Source organism: Colossoma macropomum, unplaced genomic scaffold, assembly GCF_904425465.1.
Source record: "Colossoma macropomum unplaced genomic scaffold, Colossoma_macropomum, whole genome shotgun sequence".
Taxonomy (NCBI): Eukaryota; Metazoa; Chordata; class Actinopteri; order Characiformes; family Serrasalmidae; genus Colossoma; species Colossoma macropomum.
The window spans coordinates 27,192,988-27,220,605 of NW_023494793.1; the positions used below are offsets into that span (position 1 = coordinate 27,192,988).

A 27,618-nucleotide genomic window follows, 5' to 3' on the forward strand; every position below is an offset into this window, starting at 1 on the left:
TCTCGATTTCTGATGAGGCACACAGATGGTAGGGTCAGAATTTGGCACCAATACCATGAATTTATGCACCCAATGTTCCTTGTGTTAACAGTCCAGACTGGTGAGGTGGTGTAATGGTGTGGGGAATGTTGTCTTGGGACACTTTGGGCCTGTTAATACCAATCGATCAAGCTTGAATGCTACAGCCTATTTGAATATTATTGGTGACCATGTGCATCCCTTCATAGCCACAATTTACCCATCTTCAGTGGCTACTTCCACAATAATAATGCACCATGTCACAAAGCACAATCGTCTCAAACTGGTTTCATGAACATGACAATCAGTTCAATGTTTTTCAGTGTTCTTCACCTTTGGGATGTGGTAGAATGTGAGATTCACAGTATGAAAGTGTACCTGAAAAATTGATGTAATCATGTCAATATGGACCAGGATCTCAAAAGAAAGTTTTCAATCTTGTGGAATCACAAAGAATTGAGGCTGTTTTGAGAGGAAATAAAGGCCCTAGCCAGTATTAGTATAGTGTTTCTAATAAAGTGCTCAGTAAGTGTTATACATTTTTTTTTAATTTAAGATATTAGCAATTATTTTCAGTCATTTCAAAGCATCCTCACCCTCTGTGGGGTTATATGTATATATGATTACATATTTATCAGATCCTAGAAAAGGTATTTACATTACTCATTACTTTGCTTCTATGTTACACCTAATTATCTTACTTATTGTACAAAATTATCTTACTATATTAGCAAATAATTTTGTTTGTTTCAAGCATATTTCTTAAAATGAGCTAAATTCTAAATTATCTAAATAAGTTGATAAGGAAGGATAACTTCATGGAATAAAATTACTTAAGTAAAGAGATTAGAAATGAGTTAAATAATCCTACAGGAATTAGGAATTCATTTCTCAAAATGAGAAATATTAAATAAAATGACTACATTTAAGAGGATTTCACTTGCCAAAATATCATTTTTGCAGTGTAGTATGGAAGTCCAGAGAGGCCATAAGGTAATTATAATTTTCTGGATTGTTGTCTTGAGATGACATGTTAACTATCTTGTTGTCTCAAGATAGCAAAGATGTTTTCTTGAGACAACAATTTAATTATCTTGTGATCTCAAGATATCAAAGTTGTTATCTTGAGATCACAAAATAAGTAACTCATTATCTCAAGATAACAATCCGGACAATTATAACAACAGTTCATGGCCTCTCTGGACTTCTGCCATTTAGTGGACAATGGAGGCTTTTTCATTGGTCATACTTTCTACATGTATACTGTTAAAATTACATGCATAATGTACAAAAACACAGGTTTAGGTTCCCTGTGGCTTTAAGCTTTAACTAATTGATGGTATATGGTATTTGACTGTCTTCATTTGTTGAGTGAATATATATAAATGAAAAAGATGCTGCTGTTGCCTGCATTGTGTGGTTCAGTCAGCTTCAGGCTGTTGCTAGTGACTCCTGCTGTATCTTCACAGAGGACATGATGCAGAGGAATCAGGAGATGTTGGGATTTTCTCTTATCCACACCAGAGCTGTGCTCATCCCTGCAGAGGAGAGGTAAGGTTATGCCTGACATGGTTTAGAGCAAGGGGATCCAGCTTCGGTACTGGAGGGGTGCAGTCCAGCACAGTTTGATGATTTTGCTACTTGTACACATCCAGTTCAACTCAGCAAGTTATTACCAGCTACCGTAGATGTGTTTGAGCAGGAAAATCACTGAACTATGCTGGACCCGGAATTGGAAACCAGGAGCCTCATTTATTAAACATACTTGAATTTTCTTCTCAGCATTTGTGCACTGATCGTTTATATAAGCATACTGATGACAAATTGGGAATTCTGATGCTTGTAGCACACTGTGACTGCGATAAGAGATGTGTGTATTTCAGGTTGGGCTCTTGCACTCATGTGTAAAACTATTGGTTTATTCACATGTTAAAGTATTTTGCCAACAAGAAGAAGTTATGTTAAAAAACAGCAAATGTTACTAAATAATGAACTGTAAATGTGTATTTATACTAATTTCTCGTTATAAAATTGCTATGGATATCTGTTTGATCCTCAAGAATGGTCACTGCTTTATAAATATGAAGCATTCTGAATATTTATTTTATTCTAAGTTTATTCTTGATGCTCTAAAGCTTTCTTAGTTATTATTGAATCATCTTCAGTTCCATTCATCATTGAATATTTCTACTATTGCAATCATATTGTACATTTATCTATTCATGTGTTGTATTTAAGCAATAAGCCACAAGAGGCCGTGCGTTACTGCGATTTTATCACAGGAGAGGTGTTCTTAGGCCCTATGCCAAGCCTAAAACTTTGAGTGGCTTATTGCTTTTATAAAAGGCAGCCAACATAAACTATGATAAAATACACACTTTTGCAGTTATTATTAATAATAATCAACATAAATAAGTATTCTGCCAAGAAATGTAGTTCCTTTTGCGTATGGTGTTGTTGCCAAGCAACCATGAACCGCTGAAAGAGAAGAAGAAAGTTCGGTCGCCCATCGCAGTCATTTCATGAGCTTTTCAACTTTTTGTTGTATAACAATGAACATATCATAACACAGCACTGTTTAATGCAAAAACTTTCGCTTTATAAGTACTTTTTGGTCACCAAATTACCACAGCGAATCGCATTTAGCACCAATCCAGCAGCGCCCCTCTTCTCACACTGGGGTTGAATCTCAAATGGCTCCCTGCTCCCAATATAGTGCACTACATACGAATTTAAATCCTGGATCCTCTGGAGTAAAAATAGTCATATGGGACTCGGCCACATCCAAACTCGATAAATGATGCACTATTTGGCTGTAGAGGCTAGAATTTCTAAACTTTCATAGCTACCACACTATTTAGGGAGTGCAGAAACGTTTGGGATTCAGCCTGGGTTTGACACGACTTCTGACTGAAACACGAACATTTGAAGCATGTAAGTCATTCAAGAGACATTCTTTAGTGTTTCATATTGCCCTTTTACAATGAATCATGTTGCAAGTACTTTAATTCAAGTTTGTGATATTAATGATGGAGTTATTTGGGCTGTTGGCTATCTTGTAGCCTGAAAGCTAGCTGACCAGCCTATTTCTAGTTAAGAAAATAAGCTGTTAGCCACTCAGTTTAAATAGAAAATGGGTTCTTACTTCATCAGTACACTCCATGGTTCCTGCAAGTGCTGTGGTGCCGTGATACAGAGTTCAGTCATTGTGAGGTGGTCATTGGTGTGTATGTGCTGAATTTAACAACGGCTTCGACCGCAGCTCAGCCAATCAGATTTCAGTACCGGAAATATCCATTTTATAATATTGAAAATAGTGATTCCCAACTTTTGAAGGGTAGTATAAATCATTACTGAAATGTGATTTATTACACACATTTTAAGATCAAATCCATGCATACAAATGTTTTATAATGAAGCTCCAGAACCAGAATGAGACACCCCTGTTCTGCAGCTCATACAAAAAAAATATATGGCTTTTTTTTTAAGTTGCAGTTCAGATGTTGAGCAGTATTTTAAGCACGTAGTCTTTCACTGCTCTTGATTTTGTTTAAGTCAAACATACAAATGCTTTTTTTCCTTCAGATCAGTTTCTAAGCACACAGGGTGCCTACCAGCAACAGCCTCAGTGGAAATGTGATCCCAGATCAGCCCTTTTAATCTGAGATTCTGTTAGGTTCCATAGGCTTTTGATGTTTCTCTGTCCCTGCAGACCGTAGCTCTGCACGTGCTGGTCAGATTGATGCAGCCTGACCTGAGCCTTGCCTTATCTCAGTGGAGGGCCGTGCTCCACAGCAGCAGGCAGATGAAGCGGCAGGCTGACCTGTTCACAAACAGCCGGAAACTGACTTGCCTCAAGCTGGCCTTCAGCACATGGAGAATTCACACTGAAATGCAGCACAAGGCTGTCAGGCACAGGGTGAGGCCAAGCAGGCTGAGCAAATAACCTGCTGTATTTTATATTCAGGCTCTGTACACACTGACGAGTGTGAGGCATTGAATTTACTTGATTCAAATGTACATAAGTTCAGTTTTGTCTTTCAGTTTACTAAAGTTTGGTAACAATTACAGTGCAGTGCATTTGTAAGAGATCATACTTTCATTTATTTAGCTTCTTGTCAAAGCAGCCATAAAGTCCAGATCCTTCATTTTTCAGCATCAGGAAAAAGCAACAATACTCAGTGTTTAGTGTGGCCACAGTTATGCCTTTACTACTATTTCTCTTCTTTTTAAGAGACCTGCTTTCATTTTTTCAAAGAAATCTGCAGGGCTATTTTTCCGTACCTCCAAAGTTCAGTCTTAGAAGTACCAGGTCCTCTATGGTCATTAGGAGTCCCTTTTTTCTAATTTATTTATTTATTTATTTTATTGTGAATATTAGTGTCTCTTTGAAGGAGAACTTAATGTCAGTGACACCTTTGGAAACACATTTTGTTGGGATATATATTTTCTGCTTTTTCCCTGAGGCTGAAAATAATAACTTCTACATAATGGCTGCTTTGACTAGAAACTGAATTGTATGAATGACTTTTGCACAGTACTGTATTCTTATGTAATATATTTTGAATTAAGAAAACGGAATGCATTACTTTTATGGCTGAGTTTGCCTGCACTTAAATGTAGTTTAAGACAGAATTTTGGCATTTTTATAGTATATTATGTTTTTCTGACCTGTGATATACTTGAGCAAGAATATTCTTTAAGAAGTAAGTAAAGCACTCTTTAAATAACCAAAACTGAAATGCATGTTTTAGGTTAGAAATATAATATATTCATTAATGAATTTCTCTTTTTTTTAGCCCCTTAACAAGCCGTGGGCCTGCAGGCCCAAAGTATTATTACACACTTCTGTATCCGAAGAATAGCTCCTTTACTTTGCACTGAAGTCCCTGTAGCTACTGAATTACTGAATTACTGAAACTATTGCATGTAATAATCCTGGATTGTTAAAGGGTTAAAGAAACAATCCATAGTGTAGTCCATATTTTGAAAGCACTAGTGCCATGTGCTGTTTTGCGTGCGGGTGTGTGTTTGTGTGGGTGTGTATTTGAACAGGAGAGGGTGCTGCTCTCTAGCTCTCTGACCGGCTGGAAAAGGTTGACGTGGTGGAGACACAGAGAACACTACCTACAGCAGCAGGCCATTCACTTTCATCAGACCACGCTAATCAAACACTGCTGTTCAGCCTGGCGCACACAGGTGAAATCGATGCTAAACATAATAACAAACCATGTTTAAAGGGCCCTTATCATGTCCTCACTTTTCTGAATGAAGTTTGTTGTAGTATGTAAACACTGTTTCAACACATTATTCATTCCCCAATCCAGACAGTCCTTACATGGAGACCTAACTGCTTAATCAGCCCATTTAGATATTATTGTTATTTGGGTTGTCATGAAAACTAACCCATTTGCATACAGTTGTTTGCAAATTTTGAACACCCCCCATCAAGTTGCATGTTTTGATTGTGATTTGATTTTTTAAAAGTGTAAATAAGTTCACATTGCCTACAGAGAACACCCTTAAATATGGCATTTTCTGAGAATTTTAGTGCAGAATCACTACATATATAGGAAAAAATATAATACATAATATGGCATAATTTTTGCACAGGCCACGTTTTATGTTTTATTGTTCAATTATTGATTTCAATTATTATTTTATTCAATTATTAATCCATTATGTTAAACTCAGCAAATGAACAGTATCTATGCATTACAATGTACATAAGTGTATTCCCTGTAGACAATGTGTTAACTTATTTTTACTTGGAAAATCAACAAAGTGTAGCTTAATCAAGAGTGCCCAAACGTTTGCATACAACTGTGTATTCCCTTTTCAGCGTGTGGCAGTTTAGCTCCACCCATTCATGTCGAAGTTATAAGGAATGTTTCAGCATGGACTGCTTTTTGATAACAACACAGGCCAGCCAATAAGAACAGAGTTCAATTGCATATCAGTCATAAAGGCACAGTAAAGACCATTACACACTGAACCCGACATAAACAAATGGCACAAAAATTGGAAATATTCTGACATTATGTGATATGAAAACAATGTAATAGGGGTTAAGTTTTTAATTTGTCACATATTCTGCATTTCACTATGGAAAAGTGATATCATGCATTGCATTTCACTTTTTTCCACTGTAGAGATTGCTATTCAGTTGGTCACCAATTGCTTTCCATAGAAAAATAGTTAGGTAAAAATTAATTGCAATACAAAATGTCGTGAAATACAAGAAGCATGTCAGATGTGGGCACTTTAATACACTTTATTAGACTGTACTGCAGTCTTTTCACAGTGTTTCAGTTACTATCTGGCTATTTAGAGTCACGTTCTTCTTCAGACAGTTTCTTTCATCATATGCACTAAAGGCAAAACACAAACATGATTCAAATATTACAGTCTCGTGCTCAAATGTAGTCCTGGGTGTCGGTAGTAAACGTGACTCTGGGTGTGAATGGCTGCAGGCAGTTTTTGTTCTGAAGAGCAGGCTGGAACAGGTGGAGCGGAGGGTGGAGAGACGTCTCCTCAGCTGGGCTTTCTCAACATGGACAGCACGTAGGAGACAGCACAACTCCATCAGTGCATTCTGTACCCGCATGCTACTGAGGAAGTAAGCAGTAGAGAATTACATTACACACTGGATGAAGGAAGGGTTACATATTACAGCAGCTGGGTATGGGCACGCTGTTAGGCTGCGCAGTATTTCATGACCTATGTGACTATACTGCAGATTGCTGGCCATTCACATGGTATTCTTTTTTTAGCATGGCATTGTTTAATTAGGGTTCAAAACATTTAGTAGGCCTTTAGTAGACGATATCTAAAAAAATGAGGACGATACTTTATTTTTGAAAAATCAGGATTATTGATAATATTGCAACCCCCCAAACAGGCCCTCCCCACCCCCACCCATATCCCTGCCTGTAAACATACATACACATCGTCTGCTGCAGCTTAAACCTACTTTCTGTGCTGTTTTGAGCTTATATTCATGACTAATTTAGTCAGAATTTTTATTGAAATACTGTATATTGTATAAAATGCAGAATAATATATATTGATTCACTGAATATTTCTGGGAAACTATTTCACCTCTTGGTTTGAAAATGTTACAGCAAACTTGTGAATTCCTGTTTCCTCTCTTTAAATGATGCACACAAAAGCGAAGCATGCTAATAGCTCCCTCTGCTGGAGAAACTCCAGACTGCTACACGTGCTCTAAATGAGTGAGTTCCAAAGCCACGTCCAACAAGGCACACTCCTTCGGTGTAGCCAAAGCCCTCATGATTACTCCTTTGATAAAGAATTCAAATTTTATAATTTTACAACTCATCTGAACCATCAGGACCCTCAGTGTTTAGAATTTTCATCAGTGGTTATGTCACCGACTCTGGGAAACCCCCAGCTAGGTCAGTGGAAAATTTACTCTACTGTAGCCTAATGTCTTATTAATGCCCAGCAATAATTCATAAAATAAAATAAACAAATATTTGTCAATATTATTTAATATTATTTAGCGAAGTGTTTTTGTAGTCTTCTGTTAGTTCTCTTTCCCAACACAGCAGTTATTTCCTTTGAATCCTCATATTTGGCTTGTTTGTCAGTAATCGCCAATATCCAACTACATTGCTCTGTTGCCCAAACCCTAATATTCAGTCTTGTATATACTGAATGAAGTTTTACGATAGAATTTGCTGCAAAACATTGTACAGATTGAACAATAAAACACACATAGTCATCATATGTAGCCTCCCTCTCATTTTTAAATACACCTATAACCCCCCCTTCCTCTCCCACACCAACCCAAGCCATGATTGGGCGTTTAAATCTGGTGGTACTTTCAAACTCACAGTACATAAAATAAGTTGGTTCCTGTTTGAGAAATAATAAATAAATCTGTCTAATTCAATCATTGAGAAAACAAAGTCGTTCAGAGTGCTTTGTTGTGAAATGGTTAATTGTAGAGAGACTTACGGATGCAGGTTCTTTAGCAATGGTGGTGATAAGAATTAGGGGTCACGATGTCTACAATGCAAATATAGCCACTTATTTACTATCCAAAATGACCAGTGAACCCCCAAACATTTTGTTTTTTATAGGTAATGTTGTTAATGATGAAGTAGTGTTAAATCTGAAAAAAGAAGTGTACCACTCCACCCTGACTGACTTTTAGAAAATATGTAAACCAAAAGCTTGTTTTTAACCACAGACTATGGTAAAACAGTGTCTCAGCCTGCTTATTTGTAATGATTTCATGTAATAACTTCCTGTGAGGGAGCTTTTAGGGACATCGTTTCAGATTTCACATTCCTATCACGACTGCTGCGACCAATCCTGAGTTGGTTTATCAAGAACAGAGCATTTCACAACAAACCACTCTGAATGACTTTGTTTACATCTTAACCATTTAATCATGCAGAAATGTCAGAAAGTGGGTGGCATTCACCTTTAATGATGGACCCATAAAATGAATTTGAACATATTAAAGCAACTTTAACTTTAACATATTAAAGCAACTTTAAAATTGCTCTGTCTCTGTGTGTGTGTTTGTGTGTTTGTGTGTGTGTGTTTGTGTGTGTGTGTGTGTGTGTATGTGTACTCCAGGGTGTTCGCTGCATGGCAGATGTGTGCGCAGTGCCATAAGGAGAGACAGACTGTAGCTCTGTCCTTTGTGCAGCACAGGCTCTGCAGCGCTGCTTTCTCTCAGTGGAGAAGCGGCTGGACTCAACAGCAGCTTGCCAGTAGCAGAGCCAAACACACATTCCGCCTGAAAGCCAAACACATGCTGCGGTGCTGGAGAGAATACACACACAGTGAGTCAGCCACACACACCCACATATCCAGACTCAAAGTTCAAATACTGCAAGTTAATGAATGTTGCACAACCAGTAACACAAATACACTATATTGATGTAGTTAGCTTTTTTATTCCAAATTTCCAAATTTCAGTGGAAAAGCACATTTGCACAATTTCCCCTTGCACTATATGTAGTCATTCATGTGTTTGAAATTTTTGAAGTTTGTGTTTTTACTTTCCGGCACTGTGTGACATTCTGTTAAAAAATCATTGCTCCTGCTCCTGTTTTTAGCAATGTTACCATTTATATAGAAATGAGCAGTATGTCATACAGTGCTAGAAACCACATAAGCATGTTTATTTGAAATTATTTAACAACAAAACTCTGTCTGAAGCAAGTAGTGCAGGTTTGTGCATGCTAGCACAATGCTAATTAGTGATCTATAGGGCTGCAGTGAATATTTAATAAAATTTGATGAGTTAGATTGTTAAAGTATTTTAAAGTATTGAAATTGGAAAAGCAATTAGAATAACTTGTACTTTTACACACCCTGTTGATGAATTCCATGCTGTTCTAAGCTGGGCTAAGCTGGTTTATGCTGGTCTGGTGCTGGTTTAGCTGGTCACCCAACATGGTCATGCTGGTTGACCAGCATCCCAGCATCCACAACACAACATATGCTGGTTTTTCTATGTAGGCATTTTATGAAAACATGCGCATCTGTGCATCAGTTTTTATCAGTTTAGTGAAGTAAAATGCTTGCGAGTAACCAGTAGCACACAGAAGCAACTCATTTAAAGAGAGTGAGATAATCTGCCTTCTCATCGTACGAAAACAGTGACTTATATTTTGACTTTTTTCAGTCTTCTTGTCAGTCAAATGGTGCTTTCCTGTCAAAGCGGTGGTGATATTTTGGCAGTAGTCAGAGGTTGGACTGTCAAGACTCCGTTCATAAATATCTGTATTTGGTCTCTAATTTGAGTGAATATTGTTGAGTTTAATTGCTCAGTGCAGTCCAAATACTTTTCCTACTGCTCTCCACTGCCTTTATTTCCAAGAGTAAACAACAGCCTGATGGCTGACAAGCCGTCCATCCAGAACACAGTCTGCACCAGACGTTAAGATGCAGTTTAACACATGCTTGGGTAAGGCATTTTTTGAGTGGCTTAAAAACTTAGTCATGTAGAAGTGTCTATGGACACTTTCACACCTGCTGCTGCAGATCTAGCGGACTTCTCACAATTTGTTTTTCAATTTGACTTTCCAGTTTGTTTTGACAGGTGTAAATCTCAGGTCTTGGTTCGCTTCCAAACAAATTCTAGTTCAGCTGGCATTTTTTTGATGGTTTACACCAAACAAGGGAATTCAGCATCAGTGCACGCTTTCAACACTGCACTGTCTGCATAATCTGCCTGTTTTAACTTGGCAGAAACTTGTATCGTTCTTCCTGCTAAAAACGACCGACGAGCAGTGAAATAATAGCGAAACAATGGCTTTAGTTTTGGCTCTTGGATCGCAGAGCATATTGCATCAGTGACCTAATTGGTTATTCAATTCAAATTAACAATCCAATCATAAAGAAGCAAGTAAGTCCTATTATTATTGTTTTGATGTAGACATCAATCATCTCTGTAATTTAATGCAAAGTAGGACTCTCTTTGGCTCAAATGGTGGTAAATATGAGAGGAAAAGAGCGCTTGTATCTCTGCTAAATGTCTGACCATTTAGTGAACGTATGTATAATTTGGTACTCTTTAGCCATTGCAGTGTAAAACCAACCGAACTAAATGAAAAAGATACAGTGTCACAAAAACCCGAACTCTGGTACTGACTTTAGCAGATGAGTTAGGTGTGGATCTGACAAGTTCAGCTGACCAAAAGCTGTTTTCAGTTTTAAGTGGTTTTAGGTGTTAAAAAGACACTATTTCCTCTTTACTGACCTTTCCAAGGGTTTCCAGGGTTGCCAGGTTGGGTGGAATCCCCCACAATAGCATTTTATTCTATTATTTATGACAGCAATTGTTTATTAATGATGTTTTTAAATTAGCTTGTAGTATTTCAAGTCACATTAACAAATGTTGGAGATAATATTCAATAAAACATTGGAAAATATTCTATAGCCGCAGTCCTATTAGAGTCCTATTATCACTTGTTAGCAACGTTAGCCTTACAGTACATTATCTCCAGTGCAGAATGTCTTGGTTGATTTGGTTGAACATTTATGGCAAAAATGGAAAATGATGTACATTTGATAATGTACATCATAACTATGGCTTTAAGAAAAGTGGTGTATAAGGTTGCTGTAATGTGCTGTAAATGTGTGGCCTAGACAGGTGTCGCATGCACGTCCACCTGTGTGCGTTCATAGAGGAGAGAGAAAGAGCCTTGAAGAGAAGAACTGTTCTCGTCTGGCAGCAAGCAGTGGAAAATTTAAAGAGAGCCCAACAGTTTTATCAGAGAGCTCTACTCTGCAGGTCTGTACTATCAAACTATTCACAGAGTAATCAATTTCACACTGTTTACCACTTGGCTAGAATGTAGTCAAATACTGATCTTATTTTGGGACTTCAGACCACAGCCATTACGCTGCCATAGCTTCACTCTTAATTAGCTGTGGTGGCTCATATGTCTTATAGGCATAAAAATGATTTCATAATTTACCATATATAAATGGCAAGACTCACCTAAATGTTCTATCAAGTAATTTTGTCCTTATTTCACACAGTCTGTCCACATTTTTCAACAAACAACCTTTTTTTTCTTATAATGCGACACACCAAGTAATACACAAACATAAGGCATGCAACTATTTTTGTCATTCATACATTCATGACTTTTGATTGCAGTGGAACAAAATAAAAAGCTAGGAAAACAGCTGATTTGTTGCTTATAATGTAGATCATAAGAAATTCTTGTATTGTGACAAAATATTAAGTAAACTGTTTCTTCTAATTAGTATTACCTGTGTCTTCAATTATATAATCGCTCAGTCAGTTTAAATGTAGTAATGCACCCACTCTGCCGTTTAGTTTCACTGTATGCATCACACTAAACATGGAAAAGAGAAGGAAAAGCAGAGAGTTGTTTAAGAAGATTAGAAAGAAGGTCATAGCTAAACATGGTCAATGTAAAGGCTAAAAGATGATCTCCAAAAATCTTGAAATTCCTGTGAACACTGTTGCCAACATTATTAAAAAGTTTAAAGCCCATGGGACTGTGGGCAGCATCCCATATTGGAAAGCCACTGTCTTTCTGGGATATCATCCTTTGAATAAATGAATAAAAAATCTGAGCTTTTTGGTAAATTACACCAAAAAAAAAGAAAACAACACCGTGCCTTCCTTCCATGATATTTCTCAAATGCTCACAAAAGTTTTGGTATTGCTTTGTTGGCATTGGGTGCCTTTAATCTGTGCAAGGCACTTTGAAATTAGGAAGATTGTCAAGGTGTTTTGGAGTGAAACATACAGCCCAGTGTCAGAAAGCTGTGTCGCAGTCATGGGTCATGGGTCCTCCAACAGGATAATGACCCAAAACATCCACTGGAGTAGTTTACATAAGAAAAGTGGGCCAAACTACCAGTTGAGACTTGCGTAAATCACATTTACAGATACAGAAACGGCTCGATTGCAATTTTGTTTCCAAAGGCCATGCTATGAAATATCAGGCCAAGGGTCCCAGGATTTTTGTCCATGCTAATTTCATTTGTTTTATTATTAAAACAATATGTTAAGTCATAAACAAAAATAATGTTCATGTTCTTTTAAATGCGAAATAAAAAAAACTTTTTTTAAAGTTTTAACTTAGTTTGGAGGAAATTTTTTTAAAAAGTGGAAGGGTACGAATGCTTTTGGCCTGTTTCTGTCTTCGTCTCCCCAGATGCTTTTCTAAGTGGCTTTGTGTGTCTGAGAAAAACAGAAAGCTGCGCTGCATCTCACAAGAGCTCCAAGAATTCAGATTTCAAAGGCTACAGCAAAGCACCTTCTCCCTGTGGAAACAACGCTTCCTTCACAATCACTCCCAAAAGCAGCATCTTCGCACACTGATCAGCAAGTGGACAGTGTTTACATGGTTACAGCGAGCTGCAAGACATCGAGACCAGCATGTGCTGACCCATAGCCTGCAGAAATGGAGAAGAGAACTGGACATGAAGAGGAAAAGAAGGGAGACAGCACGGATAGCTCTACGCATTTGGCAACAGCACATCTTGCGAGGCAGAGTGGAGAAAGAGCGAGTACACAACGTCCAGAAACTGAAGCTGACCCATACATTCGTATACTGGATTAGAGCGGTCAGACTGAGCATGAAGAGCAGAGAACATCATGCACAGAAACAGAGAAGGAGGTAGAATTAGTACAACTTACAGAACTCACCACCCTTTAATTTATTTCATTTCCAGTTAAAATAGCCATTATGCCATTTTTTTTAGTTTCAGGGAAAAAGCAGAAAACATATATTTAACAGAACGTTACACAGAAGCCTCAAGAACTAAATATAATGTAAAATGTTGAGTGTTTAGTGTCCACTCCTCCCTTTTTCAGGAATCTTGCTTTCAGTTTTTCAAAGAAATCTCCAGGGATATTCTTCCACAACTCTAAACTTCAGTCTTAGAAGTTGGTTGCATTTTCTGCTTCTCACAACCCAAGTAATCCCAATTACAAATTTAGATTCATCAGTCTAATAAAAAAGCCCGAAAAAAGTTACGAAACTGTCACTGGGGCAGTCCATCTCAGTACCCTTAGTAATATGTACTGTTCACCTGGGAAAGACTTATTTAAGGTACACAATTGGACCTTAAAACCACTGTTGTACCTTTTGAGGGTACATTTACATTTTTTGTACCTTGATGAATGAAAAATGTACCTGCACAGTATATTGTTTCTAACAGTGTACTCCTCATCTCAGATATCTAGTTTCGGTGTTCAAGTGCAAATATTTTTTTGTTTTCTTTTTTGTCTGTTTCCTTTTCTCAGTAGCCTCTTGATAGAGTTTCTTTTTCTCTGTGTTTTTAATCATTTTTGGAAACTCCAGTTGTTCAATCATTTTCCTTTGACTTTCCCCTTTCTTAAGCGAGTTGATTATCTTATATCTGACCCTCAGAAATATCTCCTGAAAAATGACTTGAATGAAACAAAACAACAAAATCACAAGAAAACATACATTTACATTAAAATACAAAGTGTAATAACGTTACCTAGTAGGAACAGTCCAACAGTAATCAGCAAACATAATAGGACTTTTGCTGCCACTTTAAAAACTGAAAATGTCTTTGCTGTCACTGACAGCACAGAGGTTCTCCGAGTCCAGAACATGTATTTTTAATGGCACATTACACCCCATAGGTCTGTCACTTACTATTTTACATTAGATTTCTCAGGAATATTTTTGAAAGACACTTGTTTTTAAATATATAATAATTCTCTAATTTGATGACTTATATGCTATATAACATATATACTATCTAATATATATATTACAATTTACAAGCTGGTCTTCTTTTCCCAGACTGCTGCTGGCCTGGCACATTCACACAGTGTCAGCCCAGAGAATGCGATACAGTGAGGCCTGCTTCCAGTACAGTATTGAGCTCAGGATGATGGGCTCCTGCTTCAGCCTGTGGAGGAGGGTGCTGATTCAGACCCAGAACAAGCAGTGTGTCCTTGAAGACCGCCTCAATCTCCATCACAGCAGACTGACAGCACAAATCTTTAAGTGCTGGAGAGCAGCCACCACACAACGCAGCACAGCCAAGACAATCAACACAGCTTTACTGCAAAAGGTTGAGATTCTCACATTATATTCAGTACCTGCTCCTTGCACTTTTAACTCTTGGCTTCCTGACCACTGAGAAAACTTTCACCTAAATGCTTCTTCAGTGGAGAGGCAAATTAAATTTCTTTTTAAAGTTAAATAAATACTTTCATGAAATGCTCCAAATATGCAATGTACTTTTGTCCAATTTTATAGATAACAGCAGTTATACAGTGTCATAAACCACATAAGAAAGTCTATTTGAGATTATTTAAAAACTCAAAAGAAGTTTGTGGCAACTGATTTAAGCATGCAGTATTTACAGTGCTAATTGATGGGGTATAAGCTTCTATTACTTGTTACCTTCATTAGATATAGATAGATATAGATACAACATCTATCTATCTATTTTAGCATGCAGTGTTGACAATGCGAACTGATGGGCTACACGCTTCCATTACTTATTAAATACATTAGCCTCTTAGCTCTAGTGCAAAACTGAAGAAGCAAACTTTGGGCACCAAGCATCTTGGCTAATCTACTACATTTAGGGTAAAAGGAAAATTGTGTAGATTCAGTTTAAAAGTAGAGCTTTAAACAGGCCTGAAATTTCTGACCAAACTCGAATTTAGTCTGAGAACTTTCTGCCTAATGGGCATTTTCATACCTGAAAGTCTGATCCAAGGTTTGCGTTTTTGTTACATTGTATGCGTTTGATCTGGTTAGTTTTGGTTTCACATTGCAATTTAGCTTTTGCATCATTGTGTTGTCAATTCAACAGGTAGCCTTTTCCGTCTGAATGAAGAAAAATCAATGAATAGATTAATTTCATTGCCGTTGTACTATTAATATTGTTGGAATTACTACCAGTAGCACCAAATTCAAGTGAAGTACTTGAGACTAGTTCGAATTCGCCAAATAAACATCCTCGTCATGCAAAAGTTATATCGTCATTGGTTTTTCACTGGAGCAAATTACAGTTTAATATTTTGTCTCCTCCTCCCCCCCATGTGCTACTTCTCCAAACTTCTCCAAGTTTTATGGTCTAAAAGTCCAAACCATTCAATGTTTTCATACTGCAAATGAACCAGACCATGGTTTAGTTTGATCCCATCTGGTACAACCTCTTTTGGTCAGACCAAATATTGGTCCTTTGGTCCAGACCGTGGTTCGAGGCACCTTTCACACCTGCTGTTTTGGTCGGACCAAACTGAAAAGTCCAAAGATGAAAGCACCTTGAAGCTCACCTAACCTGAATCACATTATCATGTTTTGAGTCTGAACCTGACACTAGCCCATACAACTTTCAAGCCTGAAACTGACAGGAGGAAAACAAAATTTTGTCCAAAACTGGCACAAATTGGCCCATCATCACCCAAAGTGCTGAATAAAACCTGACAGGATAGTGCTAGATAAAGTCCAGCATAGCAACAATAACAGCCAGTATTAGATTATGAAGAAATATAATATATTGTAGCGATCACAGCTATTAAAAGACACACAGCTTTCACACAAGTCATGGTGCTTTATTTTTCAACTGTTGTTAGCCACAGCTACACTGTACATAAGCAGAGTTTTCTTTTCTCTATCCCAGCTGTCATTGGGCGGAAGGCAGGATACATCCTGGACAGGTCGCCAGTCCATCACAGGGCAGATTATATAAAATATTTAGAAAATATTACTATACAATAAATGAAATGTTGGCCACACTGTTTTGCAAATTTATTCATCGAGTAGTGCTAAAGTGTATTAGTCTGGATAATCATTCCATAATATGCAGCTTCATTTTCCACACATCCATTATCTCACAGGCGTGGACCTCATGTATCTCGGAAAATTCACAAGTTTGTGACTCCAGCATGCCGGATTAAAAACCATTTTAAGCTTAAATTTAAACCCAACCTGAGTCCGACACATATCTGGGAAATATCGTCCGAACCCGGAGCATGAGGGTCAGACAAATATTTCAAACTTTAACATACAATGTAACCCAAGCAAAGCCTTGATCTATGCCTGTGAATTCACCATTAGGTCATCTATAAATGATGACACATTATGATGTGAAATATATTGCAGTGGACTCTGAACGGGTCTTGAACTTGACTTCATTGCCGGTGATAAGATAAACAAGTACCAGTTTACCCAATTTGAAAATGCCATTAAAGGAAGGCTGAAGAAGTAAAGACTGTTGTACTCTGTAAATATGAGGTGTTGTGGTTGTGTAAGTCATACTGCATGTTTTCTTTTGCAGTGTTATGTGTGTTGGACACAGCAGAGAGATGCACTTAGAACAGCCAACCAGTTTCATGCTCAGAGGCAGAAAGAAGCAGCACGGCTAATTCTAACATCTTGGTCATCATGGGCTAAAGGTAAAACCAGTAGTAGTCATAGTTACTTGTCATAATTCTCCGTAAGTACAGGCATTACACTGACATACCGATTTAAACAGTACAGTAATAGCAAGCAGCGTTCTAGCTGATGTGGTTCTGCACAGCTGTTGCTATGAAAGATACTGCTAGTGTTAAAATAAGTAAGATCACTGCTACACTGTACCCTTTTCATTTAGAACGACTGAAGCCCAAGGCTGCATACACAAAGACTTTCAGAGTAGGGTTACTGTTCACCACGGCTATTAGCCTGTGGTAACTGATCTAGATTTAGAATACAGGCCCTGCTCAGGTTCACGTCATTTTCCACTGATCTGTGATAGAATTGGCCTTTAGACAACTAGCATAAACCCCTACAGAGGCTTAGATTTCCCTTGTCTTTGCAATATCGGACATGAACCTAGAAAAGACTTTGGCATGCTTAGACAAGCCAGCATATTCTCTTAATACAAGGTTCTGTCTCACTGCTTTCTCCATGAAAAAATGAGTGGAGAAACATAAGAACTGCAGATGCTTGCAGATAAGTGTTCTGCATGATAGAATTAAGCAGTTAACATCCTGCCATTCTGTAAAAGTATAAAAATGCTGAGCAGACCCAGTTGACCTCAGTTTTGGATGGCAAGAGGAAAAGATCTAAATGACTTTGAAAGGGGGTCCATTATTGGGGAGCAGATGTCAGGAGCTTCAGTCAGAATAACTGCTCAACTGCTTAGTGTTTCAACAGGACCAGTAAGTAAATGATATGTGCATTTAAATATATGGAAATCAGAAAATAGATCTGGAAACTGCGGTCAAAAGTGCACATTCAGTGACGACGAGTAAGAAAAACTGTTCAGTCAAGTGACAGTGATCAGGTTGTACAAATAAAAGCAGTCCATCCACAAATACAGGCAATAGTTTACAGGGATGTGGAAAAAAGTGATCTGGTCTGATGAGTCATACTTCACCATATTCCTCACAAGGGGGTGAGGTCATGTGTGATGTACACCAAGAGAACAGTACAGGTCTGAATGATTGGACCCTATAGTGAGGACGTCCTATGGCTCTTTTAAGCTGTGATGGGCATTTTTCCACTTGTCTACATAGAGGAAAGGGGCACTGCAAATCATCCTATGATAAACCACGAGGGGTCACTAAGGATGAGAATGACTCGTGATGGCCCAACATCTTACTTAGACACTTAATGTTGGTTTTCCTTTAAATTGTCATGGAAGGTGTAGCTGATAAAAAAGTCCAGTAAGCATAGGTACAAAGTGTCACTGCAGTGAAAAAACATGAAGTAATGCACACATGACACCACGTTTCCATAGTAACATGCAGAATACATGCCAAAATGAAAAACAAAACCTCTGTTACATTGTTTTCACTTTGCTTGACCTCTCTGAATTCATTTCAGAGCTGAATACAATTCACCTTGAAATGTACTGAAGGCACATCTATTGCCTTCCACCTTGCAGTACTTCAAACAATCTTAAACCAGTATAATGGATCTTTTGCTTTTTGTTTTTTTTAGCATGTCACCTATGTAAAAATAATGTCATGTGTATTATATTTCACTGTTTTGATCGTTACAATTGCATTTCAATGAGGCAAATCTGTTTAAAGTACTGCTCATGTATTGGCTTTTAGTGAAGTAAGGTAAGGTTTTGTTTTTTTACTTTGGCACATATTCTGCATGCCACTATGGAAAAGCAATGTCATGTGTGCTTTACAGGTCAGGTTTTTCCACTGTAGTGACTGCTTTTCAATTTGGCACAAATTCCTGTCCACCCAGCACTTTATTAGGAACACAGTGTTAATACTGGCTAGGGCCTCCCTTTGCTCTCAAAACAGCCTCCATTCTTCATTGCATGGATTTCACAAGATGTTGGAAACATTCCTTTGAGGTTGAGATCCGTGTTGACATGATTGCATCTCGCAATTCCTGCAGATTTTTCAGGCAGCTACACTCTCATGCTACAAATCTCCTGTTCCACATCCCAAAGGTGTTCTATTGGATTTAGAGCCAGTGACTGGGAAGGCCACTGAAGAGCACCAAACTCATTGTCATGTTCATGAAACCAGCTTGAGATGGCTTTTGCCTTGTGACATGGAGCATTATCATGCTGAAAGTAGCCATTAGAAGATGATTAATTGTGGCCATGAAGGGATGCACATGGTCAGCAACAACACTCTAATAGGCTGTGGCATTCAAGCAATGACTGACTGGAAATAACAAGCCTAAAGTGCAGAGTGAGATTTCCCACACCATTGTCACAGCAATTATACAAAGTGGTTGTGTTACTGTATTCTTTCTGTCAGCTCAAACCAGTTTTGGCATCAACAAGGCGTTTCCATCCACAGAACTGCTGCTCACTGGATGTTTTTTCTTTATTGCACCATTCTGAGTGAACTTTAGAGACTGTTGTCCATGAAAATCCCAGGAGATAGAAATACTCAAACGAGCTCATCTAGCACAAACATTCATATCATGGTCAAAATCACTAAGATCACATTTTTCCCCATTCGGATGGTTGATGTGAACATTACCTGAAGCTGCTGATCCTTATCTGCATGATTTCATGCACTGCTGCCACACAATTGGCTGATTAGATAATCGCATGAATAAGTAGGTGTTCCTAATAAAGTGCTCAGTGAGTGTAGATGCTCCTATTAAAATGGCAAATCAGTGCTTTGCTTTCACAGGCATTTGTAATGTAATGAGTATAACACTGTTTCTCTCTGTTTCAGAGCATAAAGGCTGCAGGCAGATGGAAGAAGCTGTGCGTCTCTGGTTGGAAGGCAGGCGAGTGTGTATGTTATTCCATCAATGGGTTAAAGCATACCGACAGCATCAGGTGGCCTGTTTCAACAGCCAAAAAGGTCTTTTACACAGGTAAGCACTACACTATATAGGCCACCCTCACATTCACAATTGTTCAGTATGCATAAGTAGTGCAGGCTGCAGGTAATGTTTAACAACCAAGCCCTTATCAGTCTATCAGCTCTTAGCAGTGATATTGTGTCCTTGAAACTTTAGTGTAAATACAGTGTTCCTGAAAAGAGCCTCTTTATAGCACTTATTGGCCTTTAGTACAGTAGATGAAACTCCTAGGTGAAATCATAATGTTTTGCATAATGTAATGTTTTGAATAATGTAATGTTTAATGATTTTTTTTTGCACTGGGAGACAGTGAACCACTGACAATTGAATAATAAAATCATTTGCTAAGCACTTCATCAATGAGCATTGCTTGTTTATTTTAATTATTTAAAACTATGGCTATATTACAGATATAATTTAGAATATCTTCAACAGCTCATATGAAGTGTATATATATATATATATATATATATATATATATATATATATAGAGATATATAGATATATATAATTTGCATACTAAATGAACATGAACTGAATGAATGGTATGACTTATTTGTTATTTGCATTGTACTTTGCTTTAACCATTGTGTGTATTTGGTAAGAGCGCTCACACAAAATGCATGTCAAATTAAATAAACAAGATATCAAATCTTCAAACTGCATTTTCACAGTAAATCAATACCTACCTACCTTGCTTTTGCCATGTTAAAGGTTTATTTGCTAATACTTGAAAAGTTATTCCAAACAGTAAAGCAAAGTAGACAAGTATTTTGGCTATTTTCATACATTTTCAAATGTCTTTGATAAATTATTTACACACATTTAATTTTACCCCATACATTTTAATATAAATGCATTTTAAAATATATTTGGTTAATATGGGACTATATTTTGAAATACATTTTAGTGTTTTAAATGTATTTCTGCATAAAGTGCATGGTATTTGACACGTATTTCAAATATATAAACCCATATGTCCATCTTTCCATATGCGAGTCTACATTTGCAGCAGTGGGGGCAACAAAACCTTAAGGCCTTTTCATACAAGTTATACAAATTTAATGACACATTAAAAAAATGTGTCAAGTTAGTAGATACTAATGTTGTCTTTCGCATTAGAGCTCGTGTTTGCTCCAGGACTTTGTTTGCTCATTTTAATGCTCAGAACTATGAGCTGAAGCAGAGCCTCGAGCTCCAGCACACAAGCGCTCACACACAGTACTGCTGCAGAGCTTCAGCTCTTGTGAGTTGGTTGAGCTCCTAGTGCTGTTTGTTGAACTTTATCAGCAGAATGGGCTGATTCTAGGGGTTTGCAAAGTCAATATGACAATATTCATCGTGATAAATTATGTCACAAAATGCTTTTCTGAGTATATTGTGGATATCATTGGTACTTTTAGAACATTGTATGCATGTTTCATTACAAAGAGGGCATAATTAGTCTTAGTCATAGTTCAGATTTAGTGCAGCACATTGTGTAAAATGTTGAATAAAAATCATTGCATTATTATCACTGCGGTATTTTTTGAATGTGGCACTGCTGATTCTTTCTTCTTTGTTCCAGCTTATTAAACCATAGAAAAAGGAGATATAGTTACTTAAGTTACTTAGCTATTGTTGATACTTAACGATACCAGTAACATTGGGTAGCGCTGTTGCCTCACAGCAAGAAGAGCTTGGGTTCGATTCCCTGGCTGGGGGACGAGGATCTTTTGTGTGTGGAGACACCAATTTGCCCCTAAGTGTGTATGTGTATGTCTGCCCTGTGACTGTCGACCTGTCCAGGGTGTTTCCCGCCTTCCACTCAATATACGCTAGGACTGCCTCCAGCACAGATAAGCAGCTTAAAAGATAAATTAATGATTTTGACACCACATAAGCAGGTTAATATAAGACTACTTATTAATTTAATTATGATTAATTATTGATTTTGTAAATGTGACTATTAAGATGTACTGGCATATACCTTGTTTAAGGTATTAGCTTCCGTTTCTTGTTAGCTGCATTAGCCTTGTAGTTCCAGCGCAAACCTAAAGAAGCAATCTTTAGATACCAAGCATGACTTGGCTGATCAACTACATTTAGGGTAAGAAGAAAACTGTGTTCACAGCAGTCGCTGTAAATCAGTGCTGTTTTGACTCTGAGTCATGATTTTCATCCAGGTCGTTCTGCGCATGGAGGGCTGCTGCTGTGGAGACAAAGCAGAAGTGTCAGGCTGCTGAGGTGCAGCTACAGCAATTTCAAATCCAATCAGCTTTAAGAACTTGGAGGTGGGCTGCAGCATCCCATAAGGCTGTGCAGTCCCTTGCACGGCGGGTGAGGGAGGCAGACAGAGAAAGGCTTCTAAAGGCTGTGTTCCAAGCATGGCACCGTGAGGTACCAGGGGTTTTTCATAATTTTCAGGTTTCGTTAGGTTGTAGCACACATAGTAGTTACTTCAGAGGTTCTTGTGCAAAGGTGTCAGAGGAAAATCTCTGTCACAAAATTCTAAGGCCTAGTGTTAAAACCTCCAGAGCAGCAATGTTTCATTGGCTTCCTCCTTCTTCTCCTTCTCCACTTTCATCACCTTTCTCCTAACAGATAATGGCCCAGAAGCAGCGTGATCTACACCTTAGTGAGAAGTTTTTTTCTCTTTGGGTTCAGGAAGTGCAGAGAAGACAGTCAGAGAGGCTGCTTCAGACAAGATGGAGGTAGTTTCTTCTCTAAAATGATATTCACAGCCGTGCTGACAAATAAAAGCTGTTGTAATGTGATCTAATGCAAACTACAATATAACTATCCTACAATACAACTGGTTTAATGTGTTTAGATTTTTTTTTCGAAGTTCCCTTAGTAATATGGTATATATTTTAATGGAAAAATATATGATTTACAAAACTGGAATTGAATCAGATTCTTTGTAGGTCAGTGAGAAAGTCAACATACATGAAAAAGCTTTTATTATGTTTAAATGCTATTTTTATTGTGGCTGTTGTACATTATTTTTGATATCAAGAAAGCTACAGTTGTGATGTCCATTATATGTCGCCATGGCTGTTTTTTAGATAGGTCACACCAATCCCCTTTCCCCCATCATTGCTCGCTAGCAGCTCAACAGAGTCAGAATATTTCACACAAAGTGAGCCAACAGTGTACTAGTCAATCTGAGTTACAGTATATGTTATGTCTTTTTTATTGCACATAATGTCCCTTGTGCACACAGATGCACACATGCAGTGTTTGTGTAATCACCTGTCAGATCAGCTCTTCATAATATGGGTAATTGGAGGAAACTGTCTAGACAGAAATCTGGCCAAACATTTCTCCTGACAGGAGTGGGGAGGATCTGCTACTGGGCAATTAAGTCTAAATTTTTACATTTTTTTTCTCAATGAAATCATAGCCCAGTGTCTAAAAGGCATTTATATTCAGTTAATGAGGACTGTCAAAGTTTACACTCCAATCCAGGCAAACTGAAGTTGCTAGGCTAGGCACTGTTAAGGGCTTCCTGTTTGTAATGTTTTCAGATGCTGCTGCTCTATCCAAGCACATCTTACTTTCTTTTTTTTTATTGCTACTTAATTCTTGTACTTGGCATATCTGCTTGCTGGCAGAACATTAAACGCACCCAGCCGTAGCTTGGGCAGCATTCGCCAGCCTTTTAATGCCAAACTGGGCATAAGGGAAAAAAGTTAATGACCCAGAATTAGCCATTTGCTCCAGTTTATCTCATCGGTAAGATACTGCAGACTCCTTATTTTGATAGCGTGAAGTTTGGTGGAAAGTGGAAGTTTCTGCTCATTTGCCTATGTTGGTGTGCACTGTACTGTGTCTGTACTGTGACAGGGCTAAGTGGCTGAGACGCTGGCGTTATAGAGCAGTGGAGCGGAGAGAACAGAGGGAACTAACTTGTCTGCACTGGGCCTCCTGGAAGAGCCAGACTGCTGTCTCGCTACTCTACTCACAACAAGTGACTTCTATCTCTATTACTATTATAAAGAAGGAAATAATCTTTTTCAGTCATTATTGTTGATATTATTATCATTTCAGTCATTGCCACAAGTCCAAATTAGGGCTGTATGTTTCTTAATTGTTATTGGCCTTTGCAATTACTCATTGTTTGTTTTTTGTTTTGTTTTTTTTTGCTGTGTTGTGACCATCTTGACCAATGCTTGACCAATAATATAACATAATATATAACAAATATAACAAAGATAAATTAGTTAATTATGGTCAAAATGCACATTATTGATTCAGTGCATTTTTATCTTAGGTGCATTATAATCGCAATATGTAGCAGTACAGTCTCAACACTAGTACTTTGCTCTTGTCATGCAGCCCTTAATCGGCCCATGAGTTGGCACAGCAGCTTTATTAGTAAGGTTGGGCAATTTGACATTATCATATCATTATAAATGATGTCACAGTACACCACAATATGCTTTTCTGAGCATATTGTGGCTATTGTCAGTGCTAAAAAGACACTTACCACTTGCATGTTTTATTACAAAGCTTAATAAGTCAGAATTAACTGGATTGAATAAAAATTTTTGTGCTCAGTTTTTAATTAGTTTTTTTAGTTGATGTGACAAAGCTGTGACCTGACAGTGGATGAATTAAGAATATCCTACCTTACATTGTCTGTTCATAATCATGGGCCACAGAAATAAAATCAGCGCAAGGGTCGCTGAGGCAAATCCTACATGTTCTTTTGTTTCTCCAGCATGAACATAAAGTGCTACAGAGAGCATGGCTCACCTGGAGAAAGAGGCGCATCAGGAACAAAGTGGTTGCTGCCTACACTGCCAGCCTCAATAGATCCCTGCTGTTGAAGGTAAACACTACACCTTTTTAGCTTTTTCTTGCAAAACATGACCTGTTACATCATGATACTACCTGACAATTAAGGAAGCATTGATAGCTTGATGTACTTTAGCCTACATGTACAGTACAGATTGATTAGTCTCATTGGTTTTCCAAATTTTTATGAAATATTTATCAACTCTGTTTCAAAAGAGAAGACTACAGCCAAATGTTAAGCTGCAGTAAGGGTGGACTCTGTGTTTATTAAAAAAAAAAAAGATGTACTATGTAAGATGCTCTTGTATAAATCGAAAGGAGTAGAATTACAGAGTCCAAAAAACACACTAACAGAGGTGTCGAGTCAGATATTGCATACGTTTTTTGGACCACATCATACATCTTTATGTATTAATGTTACATGCACAGGCTCAAAAAAGGTCTGGTATGATGTTTAGGTCTCAAAATCAACATTACACTGATGAAGATAAAATGACAATAATATCATTCACTTACATCCTAGGAAGACATGTTCTTTATGAAGTTTTTTTTCTACGTTCTTTTTGAATTCTCTTTTAATGTGCTCACAATCATCAAATTCACCCTCTCAGGGAAGGGTTTCGAAGCACATCCCATGTTATAAAACGTTTTTCCACACATTGCATGCATTTTCAAATCTGCAAAACTTACATAGTGTAGCTTTAAGAAATTTTTAGATGCACAGAGTTGTGGATCTGAACAGAGCTAAAATGAGAGAGTTGCAAGTGAAAGAATTAAATAGCATCAACAATGAAATTTTAATTAATATATGCAGAATGCCTCATATTTCAGAAGCAGTGATACTAATGCAAATAAGTTGACAGAATACCTAGATAGAATAAAATATGTAAAAATGAACTATAGTTTTTATCAGGACTGTTTTAGTTATGTGTGCTTTCACTGTGTTTTAACGGCAGGCTTTTCGTTTATGGTGGCAGCGGGCCTTGGTCTTAGGCTTCCTGCCCAGCAGAGCTCCAACTCGCTCCTACTCCATGTGACTGACTGGCCAAGAGTGGCAGAACATTCTGGACTGCGGTTAACTTGACACTCTCATTAAACCTCCTGGAAGCTACAGAGCTGTTTAAACTTTAACCCTTAATATCACTGCAAAAGATACAACTGCAAACTCTACCCTTTAAATAAAACAAGTGGCAGCTATATTAAATCCTACACGTCCTTACAGGACTCACTTTCATTCCTTCCAAGAAGAACTCCCTGTCCTTATGACAAGAAACCTAGAGTGCAAGCTTCGGCTGAATCTTTCATGGCCAAGCAGCCCCCAGCCTTCAGAAAGCTCAGATACATAAATGGCTCTTAAGGGGTTTCCTCATGGTCAAGGCCTGGCTAAACGTGTCTGGGGGCTTGTATTATATCTATAAATAACCTCTTGCGTCTGCTTTGGGGTTGCCTAATGAAACGTGGGGCTGCGTTTATGTAAGGTTCTCTGTGTCATTAGCAGTAATTCATATCTCTATGACACTTTCCTGAGTAGTAATGGAACCGTATGACACGTACAGTGGAGAAACTCATGCCAGCTCGGGTTTACTGTCTCAGGGGTGAAAGGGGAACATTCCAAATACTAAAAAAAAAAGTTTAAATAAAGCACATATTGAGCTATTGTATTTACTAATAAATGGTACAGTGATTAAAGATTTCAGAAGTTTGGAGTAAATACAGCTATTTAGGAAATGTTGGAGATGACATGACCCTCCCACTATTTTGCAAATTTCTGATTGTAAAAAAATTACATAGGCAAGTTGAAAAAGAGCTTTGAGAGAACATGTAGCTGTCACATTTTAAAACTCTAATTAAAGCCAGAATAGATTTTTTTCACTATAATCAGTAATGATATAAAGAAAGAAGCATTAACCAGCCCTGGAATCGTTTTCAACACTTCAATACTGTACTGACTGTTTGTTGACTTTTGCCATAATAATAGTTCTTTCTTTTTCTTCTTAATGATCACCATATCTTTCTTTATTGGTATATTTTGCTCAACGGAAAGAAAATATGCCACTGTCATTTTTGTCTTTTAATATTGATATCTCCTTTAAAGCATGAGATATCAATATGATACATGTAATGGTAAGCGTACTTGACCCATGTTTACTTATATATGTATTTATATGTATGCAAGCTTTAGCATACAGCAATAAGTAAAGTAGCCACATTTTTTGCTGTAGCACATCAACTGACAAAAAACATTTCTATAGTGGTTGGCAAGCAATCAGTTCCCAAGGGTGATGTTCTGACAAGCCATGCGATTAGTTACAAACCCAAACAGATTTGCATATACTGTGTAGCAATGCAGTGCAGAGAAGTGAAGTCAATTAAAGAAGGATGATACTTACGATATTTTAAACTATGCTGTCAAAGAGCTGATCCAAATGGATTTAGCTGGATACTTGTTTAAAGTTATTTAATAACAGCCAAGCCAAGTCCTAGTTCTGAGCATTGACCTGACATGTATTCTCTCTCTGCCAATGTTCTCCCCAAACAGAGCAATCTGCCCGGTCAGCCCAACCCCATAGGACAAGTGTTGATAAATACTTGGCTTTGCTCAGGAGTGAAAAAGATTGGGCAATCCGTATCTTGCTAAATTATGTTTTGATATTACTTTCTGGGTGTATCATAGATATTGCCAGTACTTCTAGAACACTGAACAACTGCATATATCATTTTAAAAGACTTTGACCAATTACAGAGATTCCGTGAACAACAACAACCACCACCAACATATAGCAACTACATAGAAATAAGTAGCTGATTTGATGTCTGCCCTTTATGCCATTTTTCATACTTTTTTTAAAATGTGGCACTACTGTTTTGCTGGAGCATTTTGTCCATTCCAACTTGTTCAAAAATCCAGAAAACTAAATACAGTAATACACAGACCTTTAATGTACTGTTAAAATGTCTTTGAGGATCATGATATTATGTTTCCCCCCATATTGCCGCCCTTAAACCCAGA

General features: G+C 37.7%; 1 protein-coding gene and 1 long non-coding RNA gene across 2 annotated transcripts; one reads left to right on the top strand and one right to left on the bottom strand.

Annotated features, from left to right (window-relative positions):
* Window positions 1-6,272: 6,272 nt before the first annotated feature.
* Window positions 6,273-27,157, bottom strand: LOC118813597. The gene is made up of 2 exons (XR_005007657.1): window positions 26,999-27,157; window positions 6,273-6,629 (listed from the first exon to the last, which is right to left on the bottom strand). It is a non-coding gene; the product is annotated as an uncharacterized LOC118813597 (long non-coding RNA).
* LOC118813596 (protein SFI1 homolog) lies at window positions 13,060-26,459 on the top strand. The gene is made up of 9 exons (XM_036579020.1): window positions 13,060-13,169; window positions 14,331-14,604; window positions 16,828-16,945; window positions 19,694-19,838; window positions 21,992-22,205; window positions 22,410-22,519; window positions 23,655-23,778; window positions 24,532-24,642; window positions 25,565-26,459. The coding sequence occupies exons 1-9, from the start codon at window positions 13,129-13,131 to the stop codon at window positions 25,643-25,645; spliced, it is 1,218 nt and encodes a 405-aa protein (XP_036434913.1). The 5' UTR covers window positions 13,060-13,128; the 3' UTR covers window positions 25,646-26,459.
* Window positions 27,158-27,618: the final 461 nt, after the last annotated feature.